The sequence below is a fragment of the Rhynchophorus ferrugineus genome, unplaced genomic scaffold, assembly GCF_030347505.1.
Source record: "Rhynchophorus ferrugineus isolate W39M unplaced genomic scaffold, kcgeb_rfMv2 rfM11, whole genome shotgun sequence".
NCBI lineage: Eukaryota > Metazoa > Arthropoda > Insecta > Coleoptera > Curculionidae > Rhynchophorus > Rhynchophorus ferrugineus.
The window spans coordinates 10,352,501-10,374,703 of record NW_027472590.1 but is presented as its reverse complement, the minus strand read 5'-3'; the positions used below and the strand labels follow the sequence as shown (position 1 = coordinate 10,374,703).

The 22,203-nt window shown below is 33.9% G+C and overlaps 2 protein-coding genes across 4 annotated transcripts in view; both read right to left on the bottom strand.

The window, feature by feature from the left end:
• LOC143205298 (phenoloxidase-activating factor 2) overlaps window positions 1-22,203 on the bottom strand; it is a 29,981-nt gene that overhangs the window by 3,507 nt on the left and 4,271 nt on the right. The window contains exons 1-4 of one of the 2 annotated variants that reach the window (XM_076418531.1): window positions 21,992-22,203; window positions 18,734-18,899; window positions 15,105-15,307; window positions 11,769-12,055 (exon numbers count right to left, since the gene is read on the bottom strand). The exon at window positions 21,992-22,203 is cut by the window's right edge and continues 67 nt beyond it. In XM_076418531.1, the coding sequence (XP_076274646.1) occupies window positions 11,769-12,055; window positions 15,105-15,307; window positions 18,734-18,899; window positions 21,992-22,164 (829 nt within the window). In that variant the 5' untranslated portion in view covers window positions 22,165-22,203. The remainder of the gene's footprint in view (window positions 1-11,768; window positions 12,056-15,104; window positions 15,308-18,733; window positions 18,900-21,991) is intronic. The other variant, XM_076418530.1, reaches the window with a different exon arrangement.
• Window positions 140-8,194, bottom strand: LOC143205292 (sucrose-6-phosphate hydrolase). Of its 2 annotated transcripts, none has more exons than XM_076418520.1 (2): window positions 8,058-8,194; window positions 140-1,621 (listed from the first exon to the last, which is right to left on the bottom strand). In XM_076418520.1, exon 2 carries the CDS (start codon window positions 1,613-1,615, stop codon window positions 182-184), a length of 1,434 nt encoding a protein of 477 aa, XP_076274635.1. In that variant the 5' UTR covers window positions 1,616-1,621; window positions 8,058-8,194; the 3' UTR covers window positions 140-181. The 2 variants fall into 2 exon arrangements, with proteins under 2 accessions (XP_076274635.1, XP_076274634.1); XM_076418519.1 differs by lacking the exon at window positions 8,058-8,194 and adding an exon at window positions 4,259-4,291.

Below are 22,203 nucleotides of genomic sequence, written 5' to 3'. Positions count from 1 at the left end.
TTATAGGAAAAAAAATTGTCACACAGTGTAATACGTACTGATCAAAATACATGCAAATATCTAATTATATTAATAATATTCGACATGACATTTTTTATTGTGAGATAGTTAATTATTAAAGGGAAACTAATAGAAATGATGAGTTAGAATAGGTATTTTTATTCAAATAAATAAACATTCATTAGACATTCAGGTTCCACACACTGTACTGGCTCAGTACCGCCACTCCGTCGGTTTGATACGCCACCAAATCCCTCTGGCCGTCCACGGGATATATTCTGCTACTCAGCACGCCCGCTCCATCGTTCACGAAAATCTCGATCGACGAGCTATCCAGGAAAACGTCCAGGTTCAACGGCCCGGATAGATCCACGGCCACGCTTCGTTCCGATTCGGTGATGTTATAGTTCGGGTAGTACCTCGTGACGAACAGGCGACCGAGGTCTACGTTGACCGAGATGTTGAGGCTCCCGGCTTCGTTCCCGAAGAACAAACCGTAGGTTTTCGCGGTGGTACTGGCTGTGTCGAACCGTACGGTGACCTCATTGGCTTTGGCGTCGGCTAGTAGTCCGTAAGGAGCACCGCCGCTGATGGTGATTGGTTCGCTGTTGCTCGAAATTTCTTCGCGGTACTCTTGCACTTCTCTTATCGGTCTCACCTCGATTACGTTGGACTCGGAGAGGGTGAGTTCGCGAGGCAACGTCAGCATGGCCGCCCATCCGTCAGCCCTCTCGGGGAATTCCGATTCCCACATCGCCAGCCAGCCGATTAAAATCCTGCGACCGTCCGGTGCAAAGAAAGTCTGCGAGGCGTAGAAGTCGTGACCGTGATCGATCTCCTTGAACCCTTCCTCGACGGTGTAGTTTCCACCGGGTGCCCAACTGCCGACAAAATATCCGGTTTGATACAGGTTTTGGTAGTCGTATCCGTCCTGTTCCACACCCTGAGGATTGATGAGCAGGATTTGCTTGTTATTCAGAGTGAAGAAGTCGGGACACTCCCACATATAACCCAGTTTATCATCGGCGGAGGCCAGCACGCCCTCATAACTCCAATCCTTCAAGTCGGGAGACCTGTACAGTAACACCTCGCCCCTGTTGTCGTCCGTTTTCGACCCGATCACCACGAACCAGGAATCGTCCTGCCACCACAGCTTGGGGTCCCGGAAGTTCTCGTCGTTGCCGCCCTTCTTCAGAACGACGCCCTCTTTGGTGAAGTTGACGCCGTCCGACGAATAGGCGAGGCACTGTTCTTGATGGGTCGAATTCCCGCTCACTCCGGTATACATCAGGGTCAGATTGCCCTCGTTAACCACCCCCGAACCTGAGAAGATTCCGTCGATATCTTCGGGAAGGGAGGGCGTGAGGGCTATGGGGAGGTGTTCCCAGTTCAGCATGTTCTTGCTCCTGGCGTGGCCCCAGTGCATCAAACCCCATTCCGGCGCGTATGGATAGTGCTGGTAGAATGCGTGGTAATAGCCGTCGAAGTAGCTCAGTCCATTGGGGTCGTTCATCCATCCTTGTGGCGGGGCTACGTGGTACACTGGGTACCAACCGTGATCAGCTCCGCATAGTATTGGCAATAGAGCCGCGATAGTGAGCAAGAGTTTAGACATATTTATCTGTAAATCCAAGATATCGATTTTACATGTTATATAGGTGACCTAAGTGATGGTACGTCACATAGTTCAGTCGTGTTAGGGGTTTCACCTCGCCATGAAAGATAATAAGCTGTAAATCTGTATAAACTTTTATTTTGATATTTATTAATAAATAAAATTAAATTAATAACACAAACAGAAGGGGCTAAAAGTATAAATAGTGTATATACAATTTAAAAAGGAACACATATACAAGACTACCGACACAACCATAACGAAGTAGAGGCTCTATCCAGACGGCGACCCAGACGGGTCTTTAATTAATAACTCTATTTCAAACGTCAATTTTTTCAAATATATAGAATTGTCATAAGATCCTATGTTTCTATCTTATGTTTCTTAAAATCCTATCCTTGGATTTCGGAGCATTGATATATTGCCAACAAGATGGGTATTCCATTTTCATATAATGTCTATACTGGATGTTTTCTTGTTCAAATACTTGAGCCATTTGACCTACATTGGGAAGTTTCTCTAGCGTTCTAATGAAGTATGTCAATCCTTTTTTAAACAAAGACAGAAGTCGTCTCATAACCACCCAATGCGTGCTTGTGTATATGTGTATACAAAGTAAAAAAATAGTTCCTATAATATTCATTTATTATAAATATGACGAAGAAGAAGAAGAAAATCGAGATGCCTGTCCTTGTTATTAAAGTTTTTGCAAAACCTCTTCATAATTGAACTTTTACTAAAATAAATGTATCAAACAGTATTTTTGATAAGTATTGCAAATGTTTAAATAATGCATATAGTTCATATCAGATCCTAAACAAGTATATATTTGACTAATGGAAAATATTATTAAATATACAGTAATAATTAATAAGAATGCATTATGCTATCTCAAAAACGGTTGAATATATAAGAAAAAATATTCGTTTTTTTAAGTTTTTTAGATAATTTTATTTCCTATAATATCCACAATAAATTAAAATAGCATTAAACTAATAAAAAGCGATATATTTGCAGAAAAAAGATATTTGTGGTCTTTGATATCTTAATATGCGGACCTGAGATTTTATGAGACTTTTGGGACATCGTTAGAATGTCAAAATAAAGGTTTATAGAAACTTACAGCTTATTTTCTCGATTCCGAGGTTGACCCACTTTTTTGGTCTCTGACTAGATTAACATGGAAACATTAACACAATATAAACACTAGATATTCATGGAAAATCCGAAAAAGTACAGACATGTCACGTTAAAAGTGTAATGTATGACATTTATAGAGATTAAGTATTTAAAAAAATATATTCTTTAAAGCTTTTTCTCGAGTATTTTTATATAAATAGAGATGCTGCTTTCTCAGATAATATATAATCGATCAACACAACTGATAATGAGAAGAATCAATGTCTGGTAAATACAGCGGGTATAGATTTTAACTGAATTTGTAATATATTGCAGTCTTGCTGCATTTCTCATCGTATAGGTTGGACCAAAAGTTCTTTAATCCTTCAGGTGGTCTTAAATATTAAATAACTGACACGATTAAAAACTCTTTATTGTATTAGGTGCTTGCATGTAATCTTATCACTTTACAGATGTATTTATTTTTTGAGTAAAATTGATACAATATATATTCAAAAAATATTGTCCATAATTTTCAACAACTTTTTCCCATATTTTTGGCAACATGGCAATACCGTCTCGAAAAAACGATACTGGTTTGGTAGAGATCCAGTCATCGATCCGTTTTTGCATTTCTTCGACATTCAGCGTCAGTCATGCCATGGTATATCGACAAATGACAATCATAAGGTACTGGGTGCTGCAGAACTTCCCATTCGAGATGCAATTTTGTGTCCTTCAGAACTCTCGCAATTAGGGATCCAGCGTTGTCATGCAAGAGGATACATTTGCGTCTATCGCTTGCTATTGCTGGTCTTTTTTGCAATAATACCTCGTTCGATGTGTTCAACTGACACCCGTAGTTTACTAAATCTTGCTGATCCCACCACATGCAGAGCAAGACTTTATGGCCCTGATTATTCTGCTTCGATCTCGATGAGTCTCCTGAACTAACCCACATCTTTTCGGGCTGGGGATTGTCGCCCACCTTTCTCTTTTTTTGCCGGTAAAGTAAAGAAACCGCGATGTTCGAAATGGCATTTTCGTTAAGTTGCTTTCGTAGCCTTTTGGAGAATAACTTCTTTGACGGTTTGAGGTGGATTTTCGTTCAAGTCCTAAAATTAACTAAGATCTTGTTTTCAGTAACATCAAAACAACTACTTCTTAATCGTTGAAACCGACAGTATTGTTTGGAAGAAATGTCTGAAAAACTCAATAAACTGCATATAAATGTCAATACCATCATGTTAGGTTACGTTGTTTACATTGATCTTCGCATTTTCATCAATAAATATCACTGATCGAAGTACATTGACAGCAGCTAGTATATGTTTTTTAATTATACAACAGATTATAGGTTCTTTATCTTAACATATTTGCAAAAAAGATATCAAAAACTATCTGTTTTATCATCTCTCTATTCTCTAGATATTGTTGATTTACCCTATACAACAACAATTATCATTTCAGTATCCAGTTCGAATGAAGTGATATCCCATAATATTTTCTTTCATTTTAACTTACTAATTCTAACTTCCTCATTTGATTAAGGATTTCTTTGTCAAAAGCATTGGTAAGTTCCCTTCTCAAATGTTAAAATCAATACTCGGTTTTCCAATTTCATCCATTAGTCGATTTCGGCAACAATTTCAACGTGACCTGTCAATGAATTCACAATACACACACCAAACTCTAAAGATATATAGAATTTAAATAATTTAAGTTCCTTTTAGACCCAGATTCATGAACATTTTGCACTAAGTTAACGAAGAAATAAACAGAAGAGCTGCGGGAAGCTTGGGAGAAATTGGCTTTTGCATTTAAATGTCATACATTACGAATATATTATCCATACATTTTTGTTTAGAATCAATCGTATTTTCGAGTTTTATTCAAGAATTTTAAACTATTAAACTATTGATCGTTGATCGAACTATTATTATCGAATTAACATTATATCATATACTGATAAGTAAAATTGAAAAACGATTTCTAAGAAAACAATGTTCTTACTTGTTTTTATTTAGTCATAAATATTTTAGAAAAGGTTAAAAGTTTTCCATCATTACTTTATTTTTATTATTCTATTAACTATTTGATAGTTTATAGGTATTCGATCCTTCTTAATCTTTTTAACCCAACTACCCGCCTATAAGTTCGATAAGTTCTTTAATCGTTTCGGAGATAATAATGTAAACAGCCCGAATTTTTTTGTCTGTTCGAGAGCATCCGAATCAGTCAAGTGTGCCATGATATTCGATCAATTGAGATTGTTTTTTTCTACAATGAGGGTTTATTGGTGCATTATCATTGTAAAATTATTGTTGTTTTATGTTTAATGTTTGTTTTGCACTTCATTATTAAATGGTAAAGATATATTGCAACTTATCGGAGATTATTGTGGCAGTTTGATGGTGTTAGGTGTGGTATGATTTCTAATAGTTGGCGTTGGTCGCGCTTCCATCTTTTGTTAGAATAAATTGTAGCTAAAATAGAGGATATGGTTCTGGAAGATCGTGGATTGATTCAGATGAATTTACTAGAAGTCTTAGGTATCTTAACACGTCAATTGAAAAGTCCTCGGCTTACCGTAGTAAAACAAATTTTTTTGGCAAAATTTTTTTCAATTTACGGTCATTTAAAATCATTTTGTGGCTTTTTAAAATGTTTTCGTCGGTAACAACCTCTTTTGTGCGTCTACTGCGTTCACCGTCTTCGGCGCTCATTTCACCACGTCTAAACTTAGCATACTAATCTTTGATGGTTGATTTTCCTGGGGCAATGTCCGGAAACTCGGCATCAAGCCAAGTTTTTGCTTTAACTTTATTTTTCCTTCAAGAAGCAATATTTTATCAACACCGAAACATATGGATTTAATTCTAGTATCTATGGTTCATTATGTCATTGTTCATTATGATTCGTCTTTGTGTCAGGCCGGGGACTTTTCAATTTACCTGTTCTTACAGTATGGGAGTTTTAGAATGTTTTAAAAAAGATTGCTGAAGGTTTTTTTGGGGGTGTAAAAGAAATAAAAATTATTTTAACTGAAATATGACTGTCTCATATATATCGAATTCATCAATATCGAAACTGTGAATAATGATCAGTTTACACTTCAGCAAAACGATATAAAATAATAAAAACTAAAAGCTAATAATGTCACTGTGAAACATAATTATGAAAATTTTTAGAAAATTAATTCACACTCTTACTAATTAAACTGACTTACTTGAGAATATTTTTGTAACCTTTAAAAAAGTGGATACAAAAATACACATATAAAACACGCAGCTCAGAAAACTCTCGTGAAAATCAGTAAAATAAATTAGTAATTGTTGTAAAATACATTCCATTTTCTAGATTGATATTGTCAGGGATGGAATAAGGAAATAATAAGAAAAGTGTAAGAAGAGTACCAAAGTTAAAGTCATATTGTTTAATTTTAGTTAGTTTAAATATATATTAAATTCAGTCATAAAATAAATTAAGAAGCCTAATATATATGATATTAAATTATATTACAAAAAGCATACGAAAATCCAGCATACAAGGGAGATAAAAAGCAGAAGTGAACAAATATAGAATATAGATTTGGTAGTAGAGAATATATTTAGTATAATAATAGAATTGGTGGACTTATTATTTTAAGGGTTTAATTAGGAGTAGAGAGAAATAATGGTCAGAAGAGTGAGACGTGACACAGAAATAGGAAGTGATCACTACTTAGTAGTAATGACAAGGAATCAAAAGGTCAGAGAGGACGATGAATCAAAGTCAACAAAAGCTGCACAGTTAGAGACCATAATAACTTATTACAAACTTACAAAATGATATTATAAGCGAAAAAATATGTAGAAATATTAACCCATACATTTGATACATATAAAGAATTACAGATGAAGATGAGAAGTAAAGAAATAAGACACCTCAATATTGTTCCTCCAGAGGTTCCAGAATAAAGTGTGCTCTTCTCATCTAAAAAAAGGTTGAATATATAGAAAAATATTTGAAATAAAAGTTGTAGACCATAAGAACTTATTACAAACTTACAAAATTAAATTATATTATAATCGATAAAATATGTAGAAATATTAACCTATACATTTGATACATATGAAGAATTACTGATGAATAACTGAACAGCGTTTGAATTATTTCTCATTGTTGGATGCAGTGGCAACTGAGCTGTGGCGTTAAAAGAAGATGTGACCGAGAACAAATGGCGTGACGGTGCGAAGAAATGAAAATTGAAAAAATTAGAAGAAGAAAACCTGGAGAAACTATCTAAATGAAAAGTAAACTCGAAAAAAAGGAAAGCAGGAATAAAATTAATTATACAAAAAATAACAACTTGGATACTATTTGGAAATAGGAAAGAAAACTTGAAACTTTTTAAGAATGATTTAAGAACTGGTAGAAGACAAACATCATGTAATTATAGACTTTGATTTGAATCAGGAGAAGAGTATATAGAAAGGAAACAATTCAGTTCGCGAGGAAACTGATAGCGCGTGAAAGACATAAAACATGTAAAGAGAATATGGGAAGCAAGGACCTGACTGTGACTTAAGTATGTATTAGAGAAGTACTTCAGAAGGGAGAAAAAATCCCAGCCGAAGCAAGAAGACTGAGATATATTGATATAATATCATTTGGTGGTATAAAAGGTGTTTTTTCATTATATAAATAAATTACATGAAAATGACAAGGAAAGTAAAAGTGCCAGTAAATAAAATTAACAGAAAAATTTCGGTTACACACGAAATAATTGGAAATAAATCAAAAATATATTGGAAACGTTTCGGTAATTGCTTATAATCTCCCTGCAATATGCTGTAATTTTTAAGAAAAAGTTAAAAAACGGTTTCCAGTATTGGATTACGTCGAAATCTTGGAAACGTTTTCAATGTAGAACCAATCTTACTGTTACAGGCGGGGAAAACTGTTAAACTATAGACATATTCGAATTAGCAAAAATATGTTTATAAAACTAAATAACATTAAGAGAAAAACTTTTGATTATACATGTAATAATTGGAAATAAATAAAAAATATATTGGAAACGTTTCAGTAACTGTTTATAATCTCTCTGAAATAATCTTTCATTATTAAGAAAAAGTAAAAAGACGGTCTTCAGTATTGGATTATGTCGAAATCTATGAAAGATTTTCATTGTAGAACTTATTTTATTGTTACAGGCGGGGAATATTGTTACAATACACAAATTCGATTGAGCAAAAATAGTTCTTTTCAAATGAAGAATAAACCGTTCGTGATGGAAAACTTCAAATCTTCTCTCAATATATCTACTTCGGATACTTACATTAAAATATGTCAGCGATTCACGATGCTAGTTCACACTAAATTTCGCGGTGAATGAGTCGGGGTTTTTATATTAACCGATTAACTAATTATCTTATTGAATATGGATCATTTATTGTACGTACTGTTAAATAAACTGATAGACGGGGATACTTGAAGCGTACTTGACGGATCGGCATGTCTACGTAATTTTCGAATCTAAACTCGACAAATATTTTCAATGGGTACTTGTACCTCAACGGATGGATAAAAAATATAATGATTCATAATGGTTCGAATTTGTCGAAATTTGGGCGATTAGTCGACCTTGTTGCTAATGCAATTTTGCGTCAGAAAGCTATGCTATTATTTTTTTTATAAGTATTTAATCTGTTTTTGAGTATAATAGTGCGGTAAAATCACTACATAGTATAAAACAAAGTCGCCTTTTCTGTCCCTATATCCCTATGTGCGCTTAAATCTTTAAAACTACGCAACGGATTTTGATGCGGTTTTTTTCAATAGATAGAGTGATTCAAGAGGAAGGTTTATATGTATAATACATGCATAATGTACTAAGGCAACATTGCTAATTTTAGAGGTTTCTAACGTGATGTCGTAAATTAACCTATTTTTTTAGGCTTATTTAGCAATTAGCAAAAACGCTGCCTAACCCTACGAGTTAGATCAAATTAATGTACTACAGTATTGTACACCATAAAAAGGTCTACAAAAAAGTCCGCGATGGTATATGTTTATCTTTAGGGATAACCCACATTAACCATTTTTATTGTTTACTTTTTACGTGAGAAAATGGCTTATTTACGAAGCTATTTTAAGCAATACGGCATTAATCCTTATCGAATTAAGTACCTTAAATACAGTGTGCAATTAATATAGATCAATATGGTTCCTTACAGCATGTAAATTAAATATTTTCGGAGATATTACAAATTTAAAATTTGCGTTTAAAAATGTGTAATGTAATAAAAATTGTATGAATTTAGATATTCCAAAGATAGCAGGAAATCTTCATAGTAAGTATAGGGGAAGAGGAATTGTTTTACTCCAAATTTAATGCGTGCAGGCCAAGGGCAGTAATGAATGAACCAAAAATACTGGATCGATTTTAATCATGTTTTCATTGAGTGACATAGGCATATATATTTTATGCCCGTGCAAAGTCGGAGCGGGCCGCTATGTTTTTATATACAACGTTCATATTTTTTCTGTAGTGTATTTAATTTAGTATCAGCATTGCACCCGTGCGAAGCCGGAGCGGATCGCTAGTAGATAATAAAATTGCGGGAAGTGCTAGTTTTCCACATATTCAAAAGAAAAGTGTCTCGAATGATCATGGGTGTCTTGTTAAGACTTGTGGTGAACAATCCCTGTGAGTGTCACCATGTTAATGCTTTCGGAATAGTCTTTGTGCGAATTATTGTGTGAGGTTGGTTAATCAAGAGATATTTATTAGAAAACGTAGACATCTCATTAGATCAATAAATGTATAAAATATTTTTAACAAAAAACTTGAACCAACCAAACCAAATCAAACTTAGATTTTTAACACAAAAAAAAAACGTTTTACAAACAAAAGATTGACATAATAGTCGTTGTAATAACTAAGTAAAACTAAACAAAAACCTTATTTAACCTATCTACTACACGTCTTTTATATTCTACTACTACTTTTTTTGGTAAAATTAGTTTTTTTTATTCAACATAATTCCCTCCAAGGATGATACACTGATTATAGCGATCCTCCAACTTTTCGATACCATTTTTATAGTACGACTTGTCCTTTGCTTCAAAATAGGCCTCAGTTTCGTCGATCACCTCTTCATTCGACGATAATTTCTTCCCAGCGAGCATTCTTTTGAGATCTGAGAACAGGAAATAGTCGCTAGGGTCCTGATAGATCTGGAGAATACGGTGAATGAGGGAGCAATTCGAAGCCCAATTCATGGATTGTTGCCATCGTTTTCACTGATTCAATGATTTTAAATTATTTTAAATTAATATTTATAAAACTAATATACTAATAAACTAATATAATAACAAGTTTTTATAAAATAATAAAGATATAATGTATTATTTAAAAAAAATTCGAAAAACATATTGAAATTAGGATTGGAAAATCCTGTATAGAAATAAATGTTAATTAAAATGATTAATTTTCATCGAATTTATCATTTGCTGGTGTTTTAGCTATTCACTATAAATTAAACTATGTCAATGCTGTAAAAATCTGAGTAAAAGCTTCGAACGTTTTGTATACTACAAAACATACCTTTTATATTTTATATTATTACTTAAACATGATTATTTATCATAACAGTTTAAGTATAACTGTTGTTTCATTTTTCTGTTGATTTTGCTTCAATTTAATTGGAATTGGTAGTAACCTTAGCAGGTATGCTATGAGTTTAATTCATTTAATTTTACCTTCGACTATTAAATGTAGTAAATATCTTGTCATGTATCTATATCGATTCTTAGCTTACAGGAAACATACGAGACACAACAGTTGTGTTGTGTATAAATCAATTCTGATCTTTTTTAAAGCTTATATCAACTCCAGAGTCGATTTAATAGTTGGGTCAGATTCTTTGGTTGGATTTAACCGTAATCTTTCTCACACATTATTGTCATATGTTATCTACTTTTCATTATTCGTATCAAAAGTGGTTCAATATCATTTTGTTTCAGCAGCATTAATACATGATATTTTATTTGAAGCCCTTCTTTTGGTTCTTTTGGTATTCAATTTTATGTGAATGGTCCTTTATTTAAGCACTGATAACCATAAACATCATATAATTTTCGACAAACTTGTGCTGCATTTTTCCCTGTTCAGAAGTAAAAAATAATAGAGTATGCAAAATATGACGAAATAACTTTATGGAACTCCTATTGTCAAAGCTCATTTTTTGACTGAGTAAATTAATCTCGTGACAAAAAAGCAATTTTATTCTTTCGGCTTTCTCGTTTTTGCAAAGATTGTATCTATTTAGTCTGTAAACTCCTACCAAACTACAGGCATAGTAAAAACCCTTATTTTTTTGTATGTTTTTCCCACTATTTTCTCTTCTCTAATTTTATTCCTTGTACTAATTTTCATGTTTACTAAATATATGTATGTGGGTGCTTTGACTTTTCCTGCCACGTTCATAAGTTACGCCAGTAGACAGCCTGGTTTATATGTGATGCTTTTGTTTAATCGGGTTGTATGGTGATTTTTTAATTCAGAATATGAAAATACAATTTTGGGTTCGAAACATTTTTATATAATGCCCATATCATTATTATTCATCTTCAAAATGTTTCGACACTCCAGATAGAATACTCTAGTTCTATATCTTTAACATGCCAGTCAAATATTTGGTTCTTGTTTAAAACAAAACATAGTCGTCATAATTTCATTCAGTTGCAAACTTTCTGTTACGAAATAATGCACTAAAATAATTTGCGAATCGATTTATTTTGGCACGAAACGTCTTCATTTTTGTAAAACTATACATTTTTGGGGAAGTGACAGACATTTACTGTCAAGCTTGATTGTGGTACTTGAATAAAGATGCATTATATGACTGCTATGCAAAATCCCAAAGTGGTTCAATAATCTTAGCCTGTTTAGCACATGATATAACAACTGAACATGCTCACTTAGCCATGGACTATACATTAAAATAACCGAACGTTTCAAATTATCAATTTAATGAAGACTTACCCGTATTCTGTTCAGTTTTCCCCCATCCAGCCACTATGCATCGCTTGTTTTCGATGGCCATATTTGCAGAAAGGCATACGGTGTTTATGGGATATTGTTTATTGTAAATATCGAAAGGTTCTTTCAGGATAACCGGAGCAATATCGTTATATAACCCCCCGGAATAGTAGTCGGGATTCTTAACAATTTCTATCACGTCTCGCTCTAAAAAGGCATTTCCGGTTATCTGCCCTCGTTCCGCATCTCCATTCGCCAACGCCTTTAGCCGAAATGGTTCCGAAGCGTATCTGAAAATGAAGTCTTCATAAGTTTGGAAATATACGATTGTCTTGTCTCGGCATTTTCTGTGGCATATACATATATCATTTAAAATAATTCACACACCTATATAAATTTTTTAATATCCTTAGGATCATTATCAGATATTGGATTTTCCATGAATTATATTCATCCGCTTCGTAAGTTTTTCGAATTTAATCATCTCGCGACGGTTCCCTTTTATATTTCGGTATTTGAAATGCAAAACAATTATTTATCGATATTAATAATTTACCATAATCATGTTATGATAGAATTGAACACATTTTGAAAAATTTCGGAAATTGCTGAAATATAGACGTACATTTGAGTAATTGAGTGCCAGCGAAGACTATCCGGTGACTGTCTTATCTATCCATTATTTATGTGTGTCCAAAACGATGAGAATAATGGAGAATACCTTCTAGATGCACTAATATACAAAGATGTTCCAATCTTATAATAATCTTGAAAATAATACAATCTCTATAACATGTCACTTGAAAAGTCCCCGGCCTGACACATAGATGGCGCTACCAGAATTAAATCCATATGTTTTTTAGTTAGCCCTAACCCCCAAAAGATGCGTGTATCAATTTGACAGCTGTCGGATCATTAGTTTGTTAATTACAGCATTTTAAGTAAAGTAACTTTTGTTATTGTGAAAAAAATAGATAAAAATGAATTTCGCGTGTTGATAAAATATTGCTTTTTGAAGGGAAAAAATACAGTTGGCTTGATGCTGAGTTTTCGGACACTGCCCCAGGAAAATCAACCGTCAAAGATTGGTATCTAAAATCTATAAAATGATTTTGAATGACCGTAAATTGAAATTGAATGAAATAGCAGACACTCTAAAGATATCAACTGAACGTGTACATCATATCATTCACGAATATTTGGGTATGAGAAAGGTCTGTGTAAAGTGGGTGAGCTCACTTTTGACCAAAAACAACGACGAGTTGATGATTCGGAGCAGTGTTTCAAGATGATCAAGTAAAATAAACCCGGGTTATTACGTCGATTTGTGAGAATGGATGAAACATGGCTCCATCATTTCACTTCGAAGTCCAATCGACAGTCATCCGAGTGGACTGCAGGCGATGAACCCGCTCCAAAGCATGGGAAAACACAACAGTCGGCTGGCAAGATTATGACGTCTGTATTTTGGGATGCGCATGGAATAATTTTCATTGACTGCCTTGAAAAAGGAAAGACCATCAACACTGACTATTACATAGAGTTATTGGACCGTTTGAAGGACTAAATCGCCGAATAACGGCCGCATTTGAAGAAAAAGAAAGTGCTGCTTCACCAAGACCATGCACCATGTCAGTGAAAACGATTACAAAAATTCATGAATTGGGCTTCGAATTGTTTCCTCATCCACCGTATTCTCCAGATCTGGCACCCAGCGACTATTTCCTGTTCTCAGATCTCAAAAGAATGCTCGCTGGAAAGAAATTTTCGTCGAATGAAGAGGTGATCGCCGAAGCCTAATTTGAAGCAAAGGACAACTAGTACAATGTATCACTCTTAAATGGAATTATGTTGAATAAAAAAAACTAATTTTGCCAAAAAATTGTGCCTTACTATGGTAGGTCAGGGATTTTTCAATTGACTTGTTAGTCCTATATAACCAATAACAGTCAACGATAAAACTTCATCGTCATATGTTCATTTAAACTTTTTTAAATGTATCTATTATATTTTTAACAGAAACAAACCTCTTTAAAATTAGAGTCTGATTCTAGATGATTCCAGCTGGTATTCAGTAATCTTTGCGACGTTGCCATTTACAAGCGATCGAAAGGTAGAATCCAATGAATCACGGCAGCCATTTTTGTTTAGATCCTGTCAATGGTAAGTGCTTTAGTAACCCTTGATTTTTTATATCTTTCATAGTTTATTTGTTGTTCTAATGAGAAAAGACATTAATCAGGTGATTATATTTAATTTTGCAATTTGGATTCAATTCTATACCAAGCTTATTATATTTTAGGCATAATTGATTCTACGAAAGTTCAGATAAATATGATTCGGTGTCTTTTATATGAGCATCACTCATAAAAATCACAGTTCATTGATCATATAGTACTTCTACAACATTACTTTTTAAGAAATATTGAAATTGCGAGTCAAATTTTGAAGATTTTGAAGTATGAAAAGGTATTAATTAAAATGGATAACATATTAAATGAAATCCAAGGTAATTTAGGCAAGAACAATTTGAAAAGATTGGTTTTATTGAGTTCGTAAAGATATTCAGCAAGCAAATCGGTTGAATTCAATAGTTACAAGGCATAAACGTGACGTTACAAATGTTTAAACATGGGTGGATGAGGTCAAAGAGAAAATAGAAATGAGAATGTTGATAGGGATAGGATTTAATTTTGCTTATTGAACAATGTACATTCATCAAAATTCAATGAACAATGTCAGACATCTACATTGACAGCAATAAGATTGGAACAATATACTATGTCTGGAATGTGTATATTATTGTGATTGTAAAGATAAATGGATGCTTGTAGACCAGACGTAATGGGGGCACATTATCAAAAAAAGCGTGTCGTGCGCGGTATGGAAAAGAGTTTATCGCTTATAGAATATTTTATAGAAATATTAACTTTGGTTTGTTGTTCTAATGTTTATATATTGATAAATACATCATTTTGATACCTTACATATTGTTTTATTTTCTCTTTTATTCTATTTAATATGTCGTTATAAAAGGCTCTTCATATTATATTTATTATATTATGGAAAACGAAAATTGAAGGAAACTTGAGTTTCAATGGAAATGTTGGGTTAACCTGTGAATTTAAGATAATTTATTCAGAAGAACAGGCAACGTTACATACCTTGCCTTTCAAGAAATATACTCCTGTTAAAGTTGGTGGAAATAATTCTTCTTCGTCATAATGTCATGAATAATAAGCTCTACGATATTAATGTTAGTTTAGCGGAATCCCGAAATATAAAAGGCGACCCGGGTGTTACATATTTACATCGGCATTGTCAGTGCTTAATATTTACCTAAATACGTAATGATGGGCTGTTAGAACTACTCTGGGATGGATTAAGGAACCCACGCAGCGGTATTTCCAAACGGAACTCTTATTCTCGTACAGGATGACCAGCCATGGAAACTCGCCGGGTACAGCGGGCAAATCGTCTTCTCCGGTGAAGATCCTTTCGTTAAAAATAGCAAGGCTCCTTCCACATTTCCGTTCCTTAGGCTAAAATAAACGAAATTAGTATTCATTAATGTTTTCATCGATGAGCGATTTGGCAGATGGTGAAGGCAAACTTGTTTTGATATATCTGTTCAGTAAGTGTTGACAAATTATGCTATAAGGCCTGCTATAAAACCTGTCTTTTGAGTTTTTGAAATTTTTCTAGGATATCAGGACAGACGGATGCATTTAAGTAATACTGCTTTACAATGGCTGTTTTTATGATTCCATTCCTGTAAGTCATTCCCTACACCTAAAAGAAAACTTACAAGAACTTGAAAGAGTTTTAGATTTTGTGCATGTTTTTTGCATAACTAGCTGGGTTTAACAAATTACCTTGCTTTTTATGTCTGTGGTATAGCAGTGATAGCGAACAATTTATTGGGTCAAAAAGAGTTGGGCAACGAGATTAAATTAATGAAAAAATGTCCTCCAAGAAACATTGGTACCAACTCATAAAGATCTTTTACCACTGCTGAACATAAAGTTGAGATTGATGAAATAATTTTTAAAATTGCTTTATTTTTACCTAAAGATGGAGATTTCAAATATATAGTTTCAAAATTTCCAGACTTCTCAGAAGCAAAGGCTAATATTTTTGTCGACTAGACATTAGACGACTTATAACTGGCTCAGCAATTGACCACGATCATGACAGCTCCTCAAAAGGAAGGAGTGATTGCTTTTAAGGAGTTCATTAAGGAAAGAAAATTTTAAGTAATTAACAAAACCCTAACTATAAACAGATCGTCAAAAGAATGCTAAAATCATTTCGATTATTTTTCGGAAAACTTGGGAGGGGCTTCACCAGAACATTAAGGAGATGGAGAAAAGATACCGATGAAAATGGAGCGGCTGAATGATATCAGATACTGTTGGACGCTTCAGAGAGGCTTTTCAGAAATTGTACAAAGAGAGAAATACAAGGTTTTAAATTGTCAACAAAGGTGTAATCCGATTACAAAAAGGAAGTAAATTTCGGATTCAGCACATCCAAAAACATAAAGATTACGTTACAAAACCTAAACAGCTTTTAGAAAAATTGATGTAATACGTTGAAAATTGTTAAATATTAAACTTATAGAGTAGTCTGTGAATGTTAGAGGTTCATCAAATACCACTGCTTCTTCAAAAATAAATGTTATGGTGTGGTTTACTTGCTAAAGGCATTATGGGTAATTTATTTAGATTGATCACTCTAGGTTGCATGTATTATACGAAAACAAAACCACAATATAATGTTTATATGAATATAACAAATTTCTCCATATTTTGATATTCATGCTACATATTTGTTGAAACCCTTAATTTTTATAAGTATTTGGAATTTGCGGATGCGGACATTCTCAAGTGCAACTTATTGACTGAGGAGGTAAGATAATCGGTTATATTTAAAAATTAATGAATGATTTTGCAAAAAAAGCGTAATTACTTTTTATATAATAACAAATCATTTGACAAAATAAGGCTTCTTTTAGTTATGATTCGACATAGCTTTTATGTTGAAAATCAACCATCAAGGATTGGTATGCTAAGTTTAGACGGGGTTAAATGAGCACCGAAGACGGCGAACGCAGTGGACGCCTAAAAGAGGTTGTTACCGACGAAAACATTAAAAAATTCTACAAAATAATTTTGAATTGAAATTGAAAGCAAATTGAAACTGAATGAAATAGCAGATACTCTAAAGATATCAACTGAACGTGTACATCATATCGTTCATGAATATTTGGGTATAAGAAAGCTTTCTGAAAAGTGAGTGCTGCGCGAACTCACTTTTGACCAAAAACAACAGTGAGTGATGATTCGGAGCAGTGTTTGAAGATGATCAAGCGTAATAAACCCGAGTTTTTGTATCAATGGATGAAAATGGATGAAATATGGCTCCATCATTTCACTCCGAAGTCCAATCGACAGTCATCCGAGTGGATTGCACATGATGAACCTGCTCCAAAGAGTGGGGAAACGCAACAGTCGGCTGGCAAGGTTATGGCGTCTGCATATTGGGATGCTCATGAAATAATTTTCATTGACTACCTTGAAAAAGGAAGGACCATCAACAGCGACTATTACATAGCGTTATTGGACCATTTGAAGGACTATATCGCCGAAAAACGGCAGCATTTGAAGAACGATGGCAAAAATTCATTAATTGGGCTTCGAATTGCTTCCTCATCCACTGCATTCTCTAGATCTGACCCGCAGTGACTATTTCCTGTTCTCAGATTTTAATAGAATGCTTTCTGAGAAGACATTTTCGTCGAATGAAGAGTTGATGGACGAAACTGACACCTATTTTGAAGCAAAAGACAAATCGTACTACAAAAGTGGTATGGAAAAGTTGGAGCGTTGTTATAATCGTTGTATCACCCTTGAAGGGTATTATGTTGAATAAAAATATCTAATTTTCCAAAAAAATGTGTTTTACGATGGTAGGCCGAGGACTTTTCAATTGATCAGTTAGTCTACATTCTACTGATCCTACCAAAGGCACTGCAAGTCTTTATGACTATGAATAATCCACTTCGGAGGATTCGCTGTCAAGAAATATCTCCGCTTCTTTTCAACACGGAGGAAATTATGCAAAAATATTTAACAACTGATTCGCTGGTATAGCTGGTATATGTTGAGGCTTCAGGTGTTCTTTATGATATAGATCCCATTGCAGGCTTTAAAATAAATGAGAAAGTACCAAAGTATTGACAATAGTGAATCACCTGCTATTGTAAATCTCAATGACATTCCTTTAAAATAGGTGTCCAAGTAATTTCCATCAGTATCTTTAAGATAGTGCATTTTGAAGAAGACAAATATTATAATCAACACTGATATTAAGCCCTTTCAAGTGCCCTTTTGAAAGCTTTGTATGGCTTCAATGCGTCAAAGTTTAAACATTGCCCCAGTCTGTAAGCGTCCAATAAGGCGTTATGTGTAAGCCTGAGATCTATAAGCCTGAAGTATTTCAAAAGTGACTTTTAAGACAATTTCTGCGTTGTTCTGTCCAGGATAGTATTAAAAAAGGTGTTATTCGATCGATTTTAAATAAAGTGAGATAATTCCTCAGATATGTCACGGAAATATTTTCGGATCAGGCACCACGATAAGTTGCAAAGACAAATTGTTTAAGATTTTAAAGAGTGATCTGAAGATTCAAAGGGTAACAATGTCCGAAGGCTGATAGATTGCGGCCCATCGTCAGCTCTGGGGAGATCTAGTGAAGAGATTTCGAGATCTTTCAGCTCCAACAGTGTATTTTATGTTGGTTCCTAGAAAGCAAGGGATCAATCAGTTTTAAGTGTCAGCAAAGATTGAGGACGAAAATAAATTTTGGCCTCAACAAAGGTGTCCAGAAAAATGCGAAAAGGCAGTGATAATATAAGAAAATATCTTTAAAATTAATTTACATTTATAATGATCATTTTCAATTACCTTCTCTGTGGTAATAACAGGAACTGTAACGGCATTGTCTGTAGTTGGCGTTCCGGTCGTGGAATTTTCCGTGATTGTCTGGTTTGGATGTTTGCAGCAGATAAATTCGCCTTGATATTTTCCGCCTTCACAGAATATTGGTTTCTTACCCTCGTCCTCTCCAGCCCTAAAAGATAACTCTTTGTTTATTTTCATCTAAGCTACGTTTCTTAATGTTCAATTGCTGGTGTTCATATGTACTCTGATGATTTTTTCACTTTAAAAGGGCTCCATTGAGATTTTTACATTATAACGACCTCTTTAATTTTTCTGATAACATGAAAGAGCAATATCAGTTTGGCAGTGGCCCAATCAAGATTGGGGTTCACTTACGAAGCTCTTCAGCATTTCGAAATCCTGTGGAAGCTAAACCACGCTGAATCGATTTGAACAAGTGGTAAACAGAAGATGTTATGTTTAGTGAGTTCACTGGGTACAGCAGAGCTTCCCATTCGAGCTGAAATCGAGGGTATTCATCGATCAATTTATTCAATAGACGTCGGTAGACATCTGCAGTAACTATTTGATTCAGTTTTAACAGCTGGTAATAACAGGTCAATTGAAAAGTCCCCAGCCTGACACATAGAGGGCAGTACTAGAATTAAATCCATCTGTTTTTTAGTTAGCCCTAACCCTCAAAAGATGCGTGTATAAATTTGACAGCTGTTGGATCATTAGTTTGTGAATTATAGCATTTTGAGGGAAGTAACTTTTGTTATTGTGAAAAAAATGGATAAACAGGAATTTCGCGTGTTGATAAATATTGCTTTTTGAATCACCCTTGCAGGGAATTATGTTGAATAAAAAAAAACTAATTTTTAGATTTCCTCAGGTCAAACGACAAAGGTAATGAAGGTCGAAAACTCAATTTTGAGCTTCCCATGATTAGCGTGTTGATACATTGAATAACTTGATAATACTAAATGGAAAACTTTATAACAAAATTATCGAATTCAGTATTTTTTTACATAGATACTTCGGATTAATAATTTAATATGTATCTTTTCTATTATTATAGATTTCCACTTTTCAAGTATTGTGCAATTGACCTGTTGTCTACTTTTTTCATCATGTTTTTTGGTCTGAAATACTCATCAGCAAGAATAACTTAAAAAATCTAAATTGTTTCAACTAGTCACAACTAGTCAAAGTCTTAACCAAGTTTCTTTCTTTTACTATTTAAAGTTTGTTCAAGCATTGAACGTAAGTGATGGTAGCGAAAACGATTAATTTATTGGTGAAGTAATTATTTTTAAGATATCAAGATTTTTCTGTAAGTTTTGTGCAGATTAATTTCGTATTTATCTCATATTTGCTTAATAAATACAAGAACAAAATGTTGCATGTAGTTAATATATTAAATTTATATGGTTTTGTTTATTTAAAGGAAAAGGGAATGTTGCAAATAGTATTAACCGCCGTCTTGGTTGGCGCAGTGGCAAAGGCGACAGGACGGTCCACCTACTGTTACGATAGTCGCGGGTTCGAATCCTGCTGGGGCATGGTCGTAAATTTATGTTTGTCATTGTCCTTAGGCAAGAGTGCAAAATCCGACAATGAAAATGATCCCAGTCACGCCAGTAACCAGGCTGGATAAGACCGGATGCCTTCTGGAATGATTAGTCGGTAGGCTTAATGCTTAGGACCGTGGTTAGATTGTAGGTCGAGTCCACATAAACCCTCGTTTAAGGGAGACTTTAAGATATACAAAAAAACAGTTTCAACCAAAAAGTAGTAGTAATAGAAGGGGACACTATAGTAGTAATAATCCGACCTTATACCTTAAGCAAGAAATAAATAAATTAAAAAATAGAATTAATTCATTAGTTTATTCGTTTCATTTCTTTTGTCGAAAACGCTGTTATATTGATTGTATTTTGTTATCGTATATTTGAGTATAATAATAGAGAAAAGATAAAAAAATCTAAGCTCGTAATTTTATGATTCATGAAAAACGTGTAAAATGCAAACTGCAATCTAATATTGCAACAATATTCTGTGAATTGTTGTTCAATTTATTTGATAAACGTAATAATTAACATATAAACTTAACGTTTTCCGATAAACCACACTGAAAAATATCCTTACATACGGTATTACCGAATTAAAAAAAAGATTAGTGAGCTTTAGTGATTAGGGCCGATCGTAACCGAGTGAAGCCAAATCGTCAAACCATCTGTTCTTTTCTACGTATGCCAAAATGCATTATAAAATACACCTTCACCATTTTATATACCTTCACCATTTTTTGGACAATTATTGGACATTATATTGGACTTGTCTTTCGAGAGGGATATACAATGAAGAACTGTTTCGTCTTGTAGAAAGAAACCTTGTGTACAATGACAGTTGTTTTGGATGAACTCGTGGCAGTGACCAAATGAAACTTTCCTGATATGGGATTTATCGCCCAATGCTGACTGTTATCAAGACAGGGAGATAAGAGCGGAAACAACTAAAGATGTGTATATAATTAGTATAGGGTAACATCTTAAGTGTAATATTTGTGTGCGTAGATATATGTATAATTTTCCATGTGTATACATGAGCATTTGGTTGGAATATAAGAGTGGAGAATGGATTCTAATTTCTTTGCAGATACTGGAAAAATATACTGTCGAATTTTGCAAGAAATTTATACAGGTAGTAACAGAAGAAAATAAGGATAAATCTACTCATATCATAATGAATTTACAAGGAAACTTGAGATGGAAACACAACAACGAAGGAAACAAGAACTAAACATAAAAAGGTAAATATGATCAATGAAAATACATTATTTGTATATAAAATTGTTAATTAGGTGAATCAGGCCTCTAGAGATACAACAACATAATAATGCACTCCGAACTCCACTTCGTAGAAGTTGTGGAAAAGAACTCAATGTAAATATAATAAAACAACCCTAACCTACAAGTGGTGGCTGTTCTTGTGGCGGTTTAATTAACCATCCTTCGATAATATATGAATTAGAATTACTAGAATTAGAATTATTTTCGTTTCATTATTTTATTTTGCGTCAGAATTTAGATTTTATATCAAAGCCAAAACAAACCAAAAGTCAAAGTTAACGCGACCACATTGCGACTTTGTGATGTCATCAATTTTGATGACGCGAGTTAACTGTTATTTTGGACGGACTATATGCCAAGGGACGGTCTTAGTAAAGAGGTACAAATTGTCTTCGTTTTTAAGTTATTCTTGAATAACTGTACTCACCTTTCGTTAAAAATATTTCGACCATCGGTAATAATATACCCAGCCTCACATTGATAATAATATACGCACGAGCAGCTATTAGCAATTTCAAGGAACAAATTTACATCACTATAGTTCAATTGAGCCTGCACAGTTACACATAACAACAACAACTTGAATACAAATCGAAACATTCTTTCCGCTGCACAGCTCGCAACAGCGAAGAATCTTAC